Source organism: Primulina eburnea, chromosome 5, assembly GCF_022965805.1.
Source record: "Primulina eburnea isolate SZY01 chromosome 5, ASM2296580v1, whole genome shotgun sequence".
Classification (NCBI taxonomy): domain Eukaryota; kingdom Viridiplantae; phylum Streptophyta; class Magnoliopsida; order Lamiales; family Gesneriaceae; genus Primulina; species Primulina eburnea.
In genome coordinates, this window is record NC_133105.1 from 4,954,890 (window position 1) to 4,970,112 (window position 15,223).

At 35.7% G+C, this 15,223-nt stretch overlaps 2 protein-coding genes across 4 annotated transcripts; one reads left to right on the forward strand and one right to left on the reverse strand.

The window, feature by feature from the left end:
* The first annotated feature begins 1,301 nt into the window (after positions 1-1,301).
* LOC140832586 (auxin efflux carrier component 6-like) lies at positions 1,302-11,430 on the forward strand. 3 transcript variants are annotated; one of them, XM_073196686.1, is made up of 7 exons: positions 1,302-1,748; positions 2,606-3,123; positions 4,281-4,482; positions 10,357-10,442; positions 10,523-10,680; positions 10,810-10,886; positions 11,237-11,430. In XM_073196686.1, the coding sequence occupies exons 1-7, from the start codon at positions 1,324-1,326 to the stop codon at positions 11,241-11,243; spliced, it is 1,473 nt and encodes a 490-aa protein (XP_073052787.1). In that variant the 5' UTR covers positions 1,302-1,323; the 3' UTR covers positions 11,244-11,430. The 3 variants fall into 3 exon arrangements, 2 of the variants coding, with proteins under 2 accessions (XP_073052787.1, XP_073052786.1); XM_073196685.1 differs by lacking the exon at positions 11,237-11,430 and adding an exon at positions 10,968-11,141; XR_012118137.1 differs by lacking the exon at positions 10,357-10,442 and having other exon boundaries at positions 11,237-11,296.
* On the reverse strand, positions 11,190-14,026 carry LOC140832587 (serine carboxypeptidase-like 42). Its single transcript, XM_073196687.1, is given in 11 exon segments — positions 11,190-11,417; positions 11,715-11,832; positions 11,912-12,004; positions 12,209-12,342; positions 12,428-12,706; positions 12,786-12,871; positions 12,946-13,038; positions 13,168-13,260; positions 13,346-13,453; positions 13,706-13,748; positions 13,750-14,026. Coding segments are annotated over 11 exon segments (1,425 nt in total). The 5' UTR covers positions 13,960-14,026; the 3' UTR covers positions 11,190-11,249.
* Positions 14,027-15,223: the final 1,197 nt, after the last annotated feature.

Below are 15,223 nucleotides of genomic sequence, written 5' to 3' on the forward strand. Positions count from 1 at the left end.
GAGTTTCTCGAAAATTGGTTCGATCTGGTTTTGGTTCAATATTATTTTTTATCCTCCACAAATCCAATCCTTGTATCAAAACCTAACATTAATTAGGTGTTTGAAGTGAAGAAATGCAAGTAGGAAGACAAAAGGCGCAGGAGAATGGGACAAAACAGAAAAGTGATGGGCCGGCGCATGCGTGGAGATGGGCCCATTGCACGCCTACATTGATTGTCCTTTCACTTTCATATTGTCTATTTACCATGTATGGACATTTCTTGCCCCTTATTTCCCAACACTCGACCTAATTCATTCATCTCCACAATTTTTACCTTTTTTTTGTTTAAAAAAAAAAAACATCCTTTTCCTGAAAGTTATTTCCACCGGGTTATTGAGATTTTTGCATTTACGGCCCTTAATATTTATGTATTTGACTTTTAGTTCTCGTATTAAGTGCAAAAGTGGTACATATAAGAGAGGTAAATGTTGACACACTAAATACAGAGGAAGTGAATGTAAAAAACCCATCATGGTTCCAAATCTATAAATATTTTCTTTCAAATTGTATTTTCAATTACCATTTCCATGTTTTTTCTAATGGTCGATATGTCTTTCGTTTCAGTACATGCATATGCGAGACGAGTTTGTGCGAATCAATTGATTTAGAGCGACCCCAGCTGGTCGGCTCCCACACATGATAAGAGGCGGAGAAATGGACTTTTCCAACACATGTGCACGAGCAAATTAAGGCGTTACACCAATGTGTGACGTACATTTTTGCTCCATTATTAATGTGTAAGCACATTACCCATCTGTTATACAATTCTCGTGAAACAGAACACTGTGCTTCATAGAGACACTGACCCAACAACGAAATTTTCAATCATAATTTTTAATCTTTCAATGGATTGCAATCAATCACTTTTTAAACCACTAGCTAGTTACCAATTACTAGTATTAAAAATGATACCACTAAGCACTAAGCAACGGACAACATAACCAGCAAAACTAATTTTCAATCATCCGAGAAAAATACTTCTGCCCTTCATTTACCAGTGTACGAAGTTGTTGTCAAGGATATAATCAGGTATAAAATTGATTATCAAACCTTGTTTTATCCACCTATACACTTTTTTGGGAGAAATAATCCCATTATTTATTTAATTATTAAAAAAACATCATATTGGAAAAGGGTTCCTATTTCCTAATACTCCCAAATTCACAATTTTACTCTTCCTTCACCACACAACTTTCTATATAAGAAGCCTAAGAACACACACACATTCACTACACCAGGCAAATATATATATATATATATATATATATATATATACATGTAAAATGATTAGAACAGATGATTTCTACAAGGTGATATGTGCCATGGTGCCTCTCTACTTCGCAATGCTTGTGGCCTATATATCAGTAAAATTTTGCAACATATTCTCACCGGAGCAATGCTCCGGCATCAACCGATTCGTCGCGATTTTCGCGGTTCCTGTTCTATCGTTTCATTTCATATCACAGAACAACCCTTATGAAATGGACACCAAGTTCATATTGGCGGACACCATTTCTAAGTTTTCTGTGCTTGTTTTGCTGTCAGTTTGGTGCATTTTTAGAGGGAAACTGGATTGGCTGATTACTATTTTCTCGGTTTCAACTTTGCCAAATACATTGGTTATGGGGATACCTTTGCTTAGAGCCATGTACGGGGAGTTCACACAGAGCATCATGGTTCAATTGGTTGTGCTTCAATGTATTATTTGGTACGTATATTGTTTTAAATGTCGATTTATATTTTCATATCATATTTTATTCTTGGAATTGTATGACTCGAGATTTACAAGAAATATATATATATATATATATATATATATATATATATATATATATATATATATATATATAGTAGGGGCAAAATTGTATTTTTATTTTTTGGTTTAGTATTTTTGTTTTTAGCGATTTTGATTTTCTGTATTGGTGAAATTTCAGTTTAAATCCACTATTTTCTTTACTTGTTTGCAATTTTAGTTTTTTTTGATGTGATGTTGATGTGACATCAATACAGTGCTAAATTATTCAACACTCTTGATGAAGTATTTATTATCTGAATAAAAAGAAACCTTAGTCTTGATAAAATCCATGAATTTATATATATCGAAAATTCGAAATGTGTTTTTGTGTCTTCGAGAATATAGATAAAGAGCCAATTCCCTTTTGTTTGGAAGCATTTGCGCAACCCTGGAAAGGTTGAAAGTGAATTTAAATATTTTGCTAAAAGTTAAAGACAAAAACTTGTGTGAGACTACCTCATGGATGATATTTTGTGAGACAGATCTTTTACTATGGTCATCAATGCAAAAAATATTATTTTTTGTGTTAAAGATATTACTTTTTATTGTTAATATCGATATGGTTAATTCGTTTCACATTTAAAAATTCGTGAGACCGTCTCACAATAGAGCTACCCAAAATTTAATTGTGAAAATTAAATGCATTTCACTTTTAAATTTAAGTTTGGATTATTTCTTAAAACCTGAAACTAAATCAATTTGGGTATCTTAATTGATGACATATTTTAATTTCTTCCAAATGTTTGCAAATTAAAAAATGAAATTTGCAGGTACACACTACTACTCTTCCTCTTTGAGTACCGAGCCGCAATTATACTAATACACACCCAGTACCCCGGCGGAATCGCCGCCGCCGTAACCAAATTCGACGTCGACAATGACGTCATCTCCCTCGACGGCCGGAACCCACTCCTCACCGACTCCGAGATCGACGACGCCGGACGCATTATCCGTGTCCGCATCAGACGGTCCACATCCTCCGCACCACCATCATCCTCTATGGGGGCCACCCCACGTGCCTCCAATCTCTCCAACGCCGAGATATTCTCCATCAACACACCCCACGAGTTCGGTCTCGGGTTCCGACCCTTCAGCCCGAGGGTCTCGGGTTACGCTTCTTCTGATGCATATTCCCTCCATCCCACCCCCAGAGCCTCGAGCTTCAACGAAATGGATTCCACCGCCACGAGCCCCGCATCGGGGAAGGTTTCCCGGCAGCCATCACCGGTGGTGAAAATCCTGTTGGAGTCACCATCAGAGGGGTCCAGAGGTGATGTTAACATCGGAGGTACGTCTGAATGTTTATGTCAATTATTGCGCCTGTCAGTGTATATTTCTTGCAAGATTTCGTTTGGATTTACCGATATCTTGAATTGGATTCTGTTTTTACCGAAAATTACGAAAAAGAATCGGAAAACATAGGCGTGAGACAATGCATGCAGATGCATGGCAGGCTTCTGTAGGGTCTTGCATGTAGATTTCACATACATACAGAAAATTGACCTGACAATGTTGATGACCAAATTAATATCTTAAATTCCAATCAACATATTCTAAAAAAAATCCAACCATCATGACCTAATTTCTTTTATAATTACGCAGCTATAATTTTAATTATAAGATGAGAAAGTAAGTTATTTTAGCACAAAAATGCGAAAACCGCAAAAAATTCAAATTTACGAGGTCGAAGTTTCAAAAAAAAAAAAAAACCGGTATGATGCAAAAAAGTGAAAATCACAACGACATATGCTAATTTGATATGTGTTGAGTCTCCTTAAGTGTATAAAGACTAATATAGGAAGGGAATAAGGAAGATTAGTAATTATTACTTAATTAAGGGACACATTTTTTAAAAAAACAATTATTTTAGAAAATAATAATAAAAATGCTTTTTGAATTTTGGTAGCAATCATTGATCTTTTCTCATCTTTCAACATCCAACTTATGTTTCACTTTCACTTGTGTTACCTTTTCACTTATATCTGGAAAATAATAAACCCATAAATTCATAAAAAAATGAAATAGTCCGTCTGAATAAAACCGACCCAAAGTTGGAATTTTCTCGCTTTTAGGAAAAAAAGTATAAATAAACATCGAAAATACCGTCAATAAAAATTCGTGGGAATGTCTATATTTATATTTATCGGCTTTCCTAGTGTTTTATGTTGTTGTTGGGGATGAACATTGTACATTTGGTAATGGATGACATTATTATTACAAGGAAGCACGTGAGTTCGAATTAAGATTTGATACTTTATATGTTAATTTATCATTAATCATTTGAATTTATGTTTTAATGGTCGTAATAGTAATAATATTCCCACTCCATCTTTATGGTTTGGCCCACATATGATTATTTACAAATTTTTAATTATATCAAAATAAAAAAAAATTGGAATAATAATAATAATTATTATAATAATTATTATTATTGTTTATTTTCAGATAAAGATCTTAGCTTTAGAGACTGCATAAAGATTCCAGTGGAAGAGGGATCTGATATGAAAGGTGAGCCGGCCAATCAGGAGCTGCCACGTGCTGTGGTTATGCTAAGACTTATATTGATCGTGGTGGGAAGGAAGCTGTCGCGTAACCCAAATACCTATTCCAGTGTTTTAGGCCTTCTGTGGTCTCTCATCTCATTTAAGTAAGTCTATTTAATTTCTATTATTCTTGTATGATTTCATACAAAAGGAATAACGTTGGTATGATATCTAATGAAAGTGTTGACATTTCAAGCACATTTTTTTTTATTCAAACCATTTTTTTTAAAGGTTGGTTCAAAGTTGGCTACCAAACTTTGAACACACATCCTCCATTCACACTTCACCAACCCCAAAAATTTTTCCTATAAATACCATGCATTTGCATCCATTCAATCCATCCCAAAAACATCCCAAAAGCACAAGCATTTGAGTGTTGTGTAGCCTAGTCATTTAGATAAATTTTAGTATGCTCTGTGGTTGCGGCAATGTCCGATCTTCCACATCAGAAAGAATTTTCTATGTGATTAGAGTTGTGTTAGTTCCACTTTGAAAGTGAGATTGTGTGTGTTTCATCCAAGAATAATTATTCTTGAAGTTCTTGGTGTCCCCTAAGTTGTTCTAGGGAGAGTTGTTGTTATCTCCTATTTTTGTAGGAACGATTTGTACCCATTATTGATATAGTGGAGATTTCTTTTGTTGGACTTCGGTCTCGTGGTTTTTCCCTAATTTGGGTTTTCCACGTAAAAATCCTTGTGTCGTTTTCTTCATAATTATTATCATTGTTGATATCGTGGAAATACTTTGATCTAATATTATCGCTAAAGGGAAAAGATTCAACACTTCCGCTGTACGAAAAGTTATTTAATTTGGCTATCTTTCCCAACAAGTGGTATCAGAGCCGTGTTAGGATACATGGAAGAATCCATTGGAGGAATGTTTAAACTCAACGGATCAAATTATTCCATATGGAAGGCAAGCATGTTGGACCTACTATATTGCAAAGATCTGTATTTGCCATTGAGTGGAGATAGTGCCAAGCCAGAAAACATATCAAACGAAGAATGGACTATACTGCATCGAAAAGCTGTCGGTTTCATACGACGTTTTATCGAACACAGTATATTTCATCACTTCGCGAACGAGAATAAAGCTGATGCTCTGTGGACCAAAATTGAAGCTATGTTTGAGAGAAAGAATGCCTTGAACAAAGCTTCGATTATCAGAAATCTTGCACGACTGAGATACAAAGAAAATGCAAATATGACAGAGCATCTGAATGCTTACCAGGGTCTAATCAACCAATCTATCACCATGAAGATTACCCTGGATGACGAAGTTACGGCACTATTATTACTGAGCTCCTTGCCAGATAGTTGGGATACTCTTGTGGTGTCGCTCAGTAATTCTGCTCCTGATGGAAAACTGACATTACAAACAGTCAAAGATTGTCTTCTAAATGAAGAGTCCAGAAGAAAGGAGCAAGTAGCCAACTCTGAAACTAAGGCATTAGTTACAGAAATAGCTGATAATCGAGGAAGAAATTACACCAGAGGACCTCATAAAGGAAGAGACAAATCCAGAGGAAAGTCCAAAACCAGAAAAGAATTCAAGTGTCATTATTGTGGAGGTCCAAATCACTATGAAAGAGAATGCAGAAAAAAGAAGAGAGATCAAAGGAATGGGACAAAGTCGGAAGAGAAAGACACGACTGCAGTTACATCCGATGGAGATATTATCATCCTTGGTGATGATGCATGTGTCAGTATATCATACCAGCAAACTGATTGGATGATTGACTCGGGAGCTTCATATCATATTACTCCACACAGAGATATGTTTGCGTCCTACTCAAGTGGAAACTTTGGCAAAGTTAGAATGGCCAATCAAGGTTTGACTGAGGTCGTTGGTATGGGGAGCATTGTCTTGGAGACAGATACAGGGTGTCATCTCGTTCTCAGAGATGTTCGACATGTTCCAGATATTCGATTTAACATCATCTCTACAGGCAAGCTTGATGATGATGGTTGTTCCAGTCACTTTGGTGGAGGAAAATGGAAACTCACCAAAGGATCTCTTATTATTGCTAGAGGTATGAAGCAAAATTCTCTTTACCTCATGCAAGCAAAAATATCAAATGGAGAGGTTCATGCATCTACAAAAACCTCATCCATTGAGTTGTGGCACAAGAGACTTGGACATATTAGCCAGAAGGGAATGGAAACTTTGGCTAAGAGAAAACTCCTTCCTGAAGTATCTGGTATGCATTTGGAAACTTGTGTTGATTGTTTGGCCGGAAAACAACACAGAGTTGCATTTCAAAGTTTTTCTTCATCAAGAAAAACTCAACGCTTGGAGTTAGTACACACAGATTTGTGTTACATGAAAGACAGAACTCTCGGTGGTGCACTGTATTTTGTGACCTTTATTGATGATTTCTCACGAAAGGTCTGGTGCTTTGCGTTGAAATCTAAAGATCATGTCCTTGAGGTCTTTAAGCATTTTCACGCAAAAGTTGAAAGAGAAACAGGAAAGAAACTGAAGTGTATTCGTTCTGACAATGGTGGTGAATACAGGGGTCCGTTTGAGCAATACTGTATAACTCATGGTATCAGGCTTGAGAAAAGTGTTCCAAAAAACCCCTCAGCACAATGGTCTAGCTGAAAGAATGAACAGGACAATTTGTGAAAGGATAAAGTGTATGTTATCACACTCCAAATTGCCCAATTCCTTTTGGGGCGAAGCTATGAGAACTGCAATTGATTTGATCAACCTTTCTCCATCAGCCGCGTTAGATGGTGATGTTCCTAACAAAGTTTGGACAGGGAAAGATGTCTCATACAAACACTTGAGAGTGTTTGGTTGCAAAACTTTTGTTCATATACCAAAAGATGAAAGATCCAAGCTTGATGACAAATCCAAAAAGTGCATATTTTTGGGTTATGGCCATGAAGAGTTCGGATACAGATTATGGGATCCATTGAATCAAAAGATTGTTAGAAGCCGAGATGTTGTATTCCTCGAAGATGAAGTTGGTTCTGATGCGGAACACAACAAACAATCACAATCATCCAATTCAGAATTTCCTGTAAATTTAGATCCAGTTTATTTCCCCACAATTCAGGATCACGGGGGAGAAACACAAACTGAGCATGATGAGATAATTGAGCCAATAGATGCTCAAGACAACTCTTCAACTCCACCTTCAGAAACAGAGATCAGAAGGTCCACCAGACAAAGAGTACCTTCTATGAGATACAACCCACATGAGTATGTGATGATCACTGATGACGGAGAACCAGAGAGTTTCAAAGAAGCTGTATCAAGTACACAAAAAGATAAGTGGATCGAAGCAATGAAAGAAGAGATGCAATCGCTTCATGAAAATCACACCTACAACTTAGTAAAGCTACCAAAAGGTAAGAAATCACTCAAAAATAAATGGGTTTACAGGTTGAAGACTGAAGAAAATAAATCACGGCTAAGGTACAAAGCGAGGTTAGTTGTGAAAGGTTTCAGCCAGAAGAAAGGTGTTGATTTTGATGAAATTTTCTCACCAGTGGTGAAGATGTCCTCTATCAGAGTTGTTCTGGGACTTGCAGCTAGTATGGATCTGGAAATAGAACAACTCGATGTTAAGACTGCATTTCTTCATGGTGATCTAGATGAAGAAATATATATGGACCAACCTGAAGGATTCATAGTTAAAGGCAAAGAGGATATGGTGTGTCGACTAAACAAAAGTTTGTATGGGTTGAAACAAGCTCCAAGACAGTGGTACAAGAAGTTTGATACATTCATGATGAATCATGGGTACAGCAGAACCAATTCTGATCATTGTGTATTTGTTAAGAGATATGATCAGAATGATATCATCATATTATTGTTATATGTTGATGATATGTTGATCATTGGTCATGATCCAAGCAAGATAGAAAAGCTTAAGGAGGAGCTTAACAAGTCTTTTGCAATGAAAGACTTAGGATCAGCAAAACAGATTCTTGGAATGAAGATCTCTAGGGATATGGCCAATAAGAAACTATGGTTATCTCAAGAACAATACATTGAGAAAGTTCTTGAAAGATTCAAAATGGATAAAGCAAAGGCTGTTGGTACTCCACTTGCAGGTCATTTCAAATTAAGTTCCATTCAATGTCCCACAAGTGAAGAAGAAAAGAAAGAAATGGAGAGGGTTCCTTATGCTTCAGCAGTCGGCAGTTTGATGTATGCAATGGTATGTACGAGACCTGACATTGCTCACGCAGTTGGCATGGTAAGTCGATTTCTCTCGAATCCTGGCAAAGATCACTGGTCAGCAGTGAAATGGATATTCCGATATCTGAGAGGTACTTCTAAGCTTTGTTTGAGATTCGGAACTAGTCAAACTGTGTTAGAAGGTTATACTGATGCAGATATGGCTGGTGATGTTGATTCTAGAAAGTCCACATCCGGATACTTGATGACATTTGCAGGGGGAGCAGTATCATGGCAATCAAAACTTCAAAAGTGCGTGGCATTGTCTACAACAGAAGCCGAGTATATAGCCACAACTGAAGCATGTAAAGAACTACTATGGTTGAAGAAGTTTCTACAAGAGTTAGGTTTGAGACAAGACAAATTTACGCTCTACTGTGATAGTCAGAGTGCAATTCATTTGAGTAAGAACTCTAGTTTACACTCAAGGTCAAAGCATATCGATGTAAGGTATCATTGGATCCGGGATGCGTTGAACGAGAAATTGTTACATCTTGAGAAGATACATACCGATGATAATGGTTCCGATATGTTTACGAAGTCATTGTCCAAAGAAAAGCTGGAAAACTGTAGAAATATTGCAGGTCTGTTTGAATCTACAAAATGAAGCTTGAGGGGGAGAATTGTTGACATTTCAAGCACATTTTTTTTTATTCAAACCATTTTTTTTAAAGGTTGGTTCAAAGTTGGCTACCAAACTTTGAACACACATCCTCCATTCACACTTCACCAACCCCAAAAATTTTTCCCTATAAATACCATGCATTTGCATCCATTCAATCCATCCCAAAAACAACGAAATCAAGTTTGGTTGGCCCTCTGTATTCCGAGTTCTTGATACGGTGAGCATTCATCATGAACATCTATGAGAATATCGATGTTTAAGAGTGGACAACCGAATCGGGTTACCAAACCGGGTGCATTATTTTGGGTAAATCGAGTTATTCGTCGGGTTTGGATAGAACGACCCTATCGGATATCCAAGAACAAGTTTATAGATTTTTTTTTTCAAAAAAAAATCTATAAACTTGTTCTTGGATAACATAGAAAGATAGCTTGTTTAATTGTTTTAAATCATAAGTGATTTTGTAAGCTCATTAAAGATAGATGACAATGCATTATGTCTTCTTTCATTAACTATAATCGAATTGAAGCACTGATCAAATAGACAAAACCCACAAAGTCAGATTCAATTTAAATAGAGATTCGAATGAAGCGGGGTCGGAGAAATATATATGTTTCTAATTAGTCTGCTCGATGTCTCGATTTATAGTTTTTTCTGAAAAAAATATTTGTTAATTATTACTAGTTATTTTAAATATTTTCAAATATGAAACTTTTTTGTTTAATTTGTTGTGGAAATTAAACATGATTATTTTGATAAACCCATTTTTTGTTGATAGTTTTTTTAGCCACAAAATAAGAAAACTCAAGTTTTTTGTTTTTTTAAGGTGAGTACCCGAAAATCCCAATCCATGCACACACCAAGTGGCGTTTTGTACATCAAATAAATGGACGTCACCTCACTCACATAAGTGTTCATGACGAATACTCACCGTATCAAAACTCTTCTTATTTAATATCATGAAATCGAATACACACACAGCATCATTGATTAGCTGTATAGTATGATAATGCTCTTATACCAAAAACTCTCACATTTGATTCGGAATTTTATGGCTTTTTTCACCAAAATTTTTAGGTTACTTATTTTGCGAATCAAAAAAAGAAATTTGAGAAGTTCTTAATGAAATGGCTAATCTTGTTGGAGTTGACACAAACAGATGGAATGTGGGAATGCCGAGTGTGGTGAAATACTCGATCAAAATCATATCGGATGCAGGGCTTGGGATGGCCATGTTTAGTTTGGGTATGTTGTCTATCCATATATTTTATAATAATTTTTTTTTTAAAAAAAAACAGATAAAAATTTAAATTTTACTATATCAGGGTTGTTCATGGCACTCCAGCCTCGAATAATCGCTTGTGGCTTAAAGATGGGAGCTATATCCATGGTGGTCCGATTTATCGGCGGCCCACTCCTTATGTCCGCCTCCTCTGTAGCCGTCGGGCTTAAAGGAATTCACCTTCATGCCGCCATAGTTCAGGTATCAAAATTTTTTTTATAAGTTTATGATATCTATATATACATGCAAAAACTTGTGTGAGACAGTCTCACGTACGACTCGTATTTTGTGAGACATATATCTTATTTGGGTCATTTGTGTGTACTGTAGGCAGCTCTTCCCCAAGGGATTGTACCATTTGTGTTTGCTAGAGAATATGGGTTGCATCCGGACATATTAAGCACCGGGTAAGTCGCCTAAACTTCGAAGAGTAAAATTGTTATTTGTTTTATATATTTTTTAAACTTTTGTTCGACTGATTTTTGCAGGGTTATATTCGGCATGTTGATTTCTTTGCCAATGACCCTACTATATTACATATTATTGGGCCTATGAAACTCCCACTTATCGGGCCCAATTAAACAGCACTTGATATGTAAAGCGTTTGAACTCTTAAACGCGCTTCTTTTTTGATCGAATTTGAAATTATATCTCAAGTCAATATTTGGCACATATGAATCAAATTTCACGGCTAGTTTTCTACTTGAATCAAAACTACAAGAAAAAAAATTAACATGAAAGAAGATAATGAATCCAGTACGTGAGATCATTCAATCGTCAATGGAAGGACGTGTGTTGTTAGGCAATCTCCGGCCATGCACGAACGAACTGAAGAGATGCAGAGCCCTTGAAGGCTGCGCGTAGGGTACCATATGTGCTGCTCCTCTTACAGTGGCAAATGTTAACAAATTTCCATACTCAGTTGCCCAACCTCCCACCTGTGAACAGAATAGGACTTTTTTGAGATCAAAAGGTTGGAAACGACTCTTTCGTCCGAATCTTTTTAAGATTGATTGAGAAAGAGAGTGATATGTGGTAATTTTGTTGACATTGTGATTTTTAAGTAGATAGTCATTCAAGAATTAATGGCTACTGTGAACAATCCCGAGCTTCGTTCATACATATGTTTGGCAAGTTGCACGATAACTTATGTTTTGATCGAGCTGTTCAGCTCTCCTCTCACATCCCTTTTTATCCTTTAGCACTAAACATATGAGAAGGTATGAGATGTTTACCTGTTTTTTATGGAACCAAGCGCCGTATGGGACTGTAATGTTGAACTGCAGTTCGTCGGCGAGTTCACGTACAAGTGTCCGGGAGCCAATTAAAGATATAACCGAATCTTGATCTCCACTGAAAATTTTGAAAGTTATGACAAAGTTAAGGAAAATAATGTCATAACGGTTTCACGCGAATGAATGCTTTTTTTTACCTGTAAACCCAAACTGGAATCTGATTCTGAATTATCCTCTTGAGCAAAGGTAGCATGTTGATGCTTCCATCTTCGTAATTGTAGTTCAGAATCCTTTCCAGGGAAAAGAATGATTAAGTTCATACATAGTTTCTGTTTTGAATAAAAAATTTCAGTAGTCCTGTTAATTGTTCTAGCTTTAAGTCTATGTAATGCTAAAACAGTATCAAAAAACTGCAGAGGCGAAGAAATAGCTTGAACTGTGCATATAGATTCCTCCATAATTTAACATTGATCATTGAGGTTTTGTGAACTTACTCACTGCACATAGACCATCCATATGGTAAATTGGTTCGATTTGCATGTAGAGCCTTCTGAACTTCAGGAAGGTTAAAGTAGAAAAACCTTTCATAACTCATGCACACATCTACTCCAACACTAATCTTTGTAGCCTACAAATAGCACAAACAATCATTCGTCCATGTATTTGTCAACCCCTATAATAAAATTTTAACCAAAATAATAAGATTAAGTTACCATTTTTCGTAGCCGTAGTTCTTGCTCTACAATAGATGGATAGCACACATCAAGAATGACATCGTAGTTGTCTGTGTATTCACTAACAGACTCGAAGGCTTTAGATATGGCAATGTTGCAGGATTTGGATACATTGTGCGGATCATCGAGTGTGTAGTCTTCAAAATCACAGGCATTTGTGATGGTAAGACTGGTTTCATCAGAGATCAATCCGTGTGACCAGAGGAATTCGTACGTTGATGATATATCACGATCAATTTTAAGAAGTGGATTGCCAATCTGGAAAAAGTTCAATAATCCTCAAGCTAAAAACAATTTGTACTAAAATGGTATTAAGATCGAGATATGATTTCATTACTGCAACCCCTTTAATGGGGAACTTGTACTCGGTAGAATGTTCATTGTAGTCGAGAAGGGCGACGGCTAATTGAGGAATGTAATGCCCTATGCAGAAAAAACAGATTATCTGTATCATTCTCAAAATATGCCTTATAATATACAGAATGCAATTTTTGTACCAGCATAACTTTCTCCGGTGAGGAACAAATCTCGGGTTTTAAACGTCGGAAACTTCTCGTACCATCCCAGCATGAAAGTACGCATATCCGAAGCTGTCATAAATCAAGAAAATGGGATTTTCATTCCCCCAAACAAACAAACTCATCAATAGTAAACACGAAATTCTACAACGTGCAGGCATGTATCGTGTTTGTATGCTCTCTTTTGTATCAGAAATTTACCTGTGGATGCATCTCCACAGATATAGTCCGAGCTTGTATTTGAATAAGACCATCCCACGCCGGCTGGAGACTCCACGAACAGAAGATTTGATGCTACATAGGAAGAAAGAAAACTTGTAAGAAAATGAAACTTGCCTGATTTCCACATGTTAGGATGAGAAAAAAGTGTGGTATTAACCTTTATTCCAAGATTTTGAATTTATTCGAAGGCCTCGGCCATCCCCTGTAGGAAAGAAAGGGCCTAATTCTGTGAAGGCACCTCCTCCGATGGATGAACAACCAGGGCCTGAAAACACGAGCAGAACACAGATGCCTTACGCTTTCAAAGATTAAGATGAAACTAATTAAAAACAAGAGCAATTATTTAAACAAGGGACAAGGGAAAATGTTGCAATATGAGCAGATCACTCCATTCAAGCAACACAAAAATGAAACCTTCTTCTTTTCTAACTTACGCGGTTGATTATCAAATATAAATATATACATGGACCGAAATAAAAACATTAAATATTCACCAAGAAAATGTTTTAAATATCACCTCCATTGAGCCAAAGAGTGAGAGGCTTGTGATCAGGATCATCCCTGAGCTTCCACAAAGTAGTAAAACAAACTTCTACCTTTCTTCAAATCCAAATCCACATACCCTGCATATTGCTTGAACTTTACCACTGGCTGACCAGGCAATATCACCACCAGATCCTCCGGCGGAAAGGCGAAACAGCCATGAAATAGAAATCCCATCACCACAATCCCCATTGCCACCATTGTGGTGCAATTCCATGACAATCCCATCTCAGAAAAGCAAGTGAAGATTAAAGTTTTGAGGAATTCCCTTGACTAATATACTTACATGAGAATATCCAAGCAAAAGAAAAGAAGTCTTTGCGTCGCTATAAATCTTGAATTCTGTTGAGAAAATAGTACGTGATTTTTGGGATTACTCTAGACGTGTGAATCTTCTATATTTAGTATAGACACTCCGGATATTTGACTGAAATATGAAAAATGTGAGCGAGCCAATAGTGCTTCAACTTCTAGTTGTGTTTAAAACAAACTGATCATATTACAGCTTGATTAATATTTCACAGTGGATCTTTATAAAGGATGAGTTGAAAATTTTAGGCCAATTCTATCCTCCTCCGGGAGATTTACTCCCTTTACTTTTTTTTTTCTTACACATGTCTTTTTTTTAATTATTATTATTAAATTTCACACTATTTTAACCAAAAATCAACCAAACTAATTTCGTTTCATGTATATAACATGTGTTATAATATTATTATTATTATTATTCTCAAATTTTAAAACTTAATATTTATATTTAAAAATTACGTGAAATTTTTATTTGATAGTAAAATTTTTATGTTTGAGGTTTGAGATTTTTATTTCTATTATTTTTATTTTTGTGTTAGAATCATATAAATTGTAAAAAATCAATATTTTAAAATTTAATTATTATAAGAAATTCTATGTTCTACCCATTTATAAACGCTAATAAAATTATTGTAGCTATTTTTAAATGCTAGACATATATATTATTTAGTGACAGGGAGTAAATCTCCCGGATTAGGATAGAATTGGCCAAAATTTTACCGTAATTTCCTGCTGTCTTCTTTTTCTTTGTCATAATAATGGAGATCAGGTCTCTTGTGAGATGGTCTTACGAATCGTTATCTGTGAGACAGTCAACCCTACCAATATTCACAATAAAAAGTAATACCATTATCATTTAAAGTAATATTTTTCTATTGATGATTCAAATAAGACCGTTTTTAGTTTTTACACAATTTTTTGCCAATAATGAATTTGTATTTGTATTTGGAATTATGTCTAATTTTTTTAGACATGCTATCTAACGTATTTGGCATAATAATGGATATTTAAATAAACAATCTCAATTGGTATGCAATGAAATTCGGTTTCAAGATTTATTTTCGGAAAAGCCAAAAAATAATATTCAGCTCAAATATTTATTCTAAAAACACTAAATCGGCCTCAAGATTGACCAAAAGAAAAACCAACGGTTGAAAAATATCTATAGGAATTTTTGTAAAAA

What these genes read in the sequence shown, in the direction of transcription:
- LOC140832586 (XM_073196685.1), top strand. Translation starts at nt 1,324, where the DNA reads ATGATTAGAACAGATGATTTCTACAAGGTGATATGTGCCATGGTGCCT. An exon ending in GTGCTTCAATGTATTATTTG is followed by an intron (nt 1,749 to 2,605) that starts GTACGTATATTG and finishes TGAAATTTGCAG; the next exon opens with GTACACACTACTACTCTTCC. An exon ending in TTCATGCCGCCATAGTTCAG is followed by an intron (nt 10,681 to 10,809) that starts GTATCAAAATTT and finishes TGTGTACTGTAG; the next exon opens with GCAGCTCTTCCCCAAGGGAT.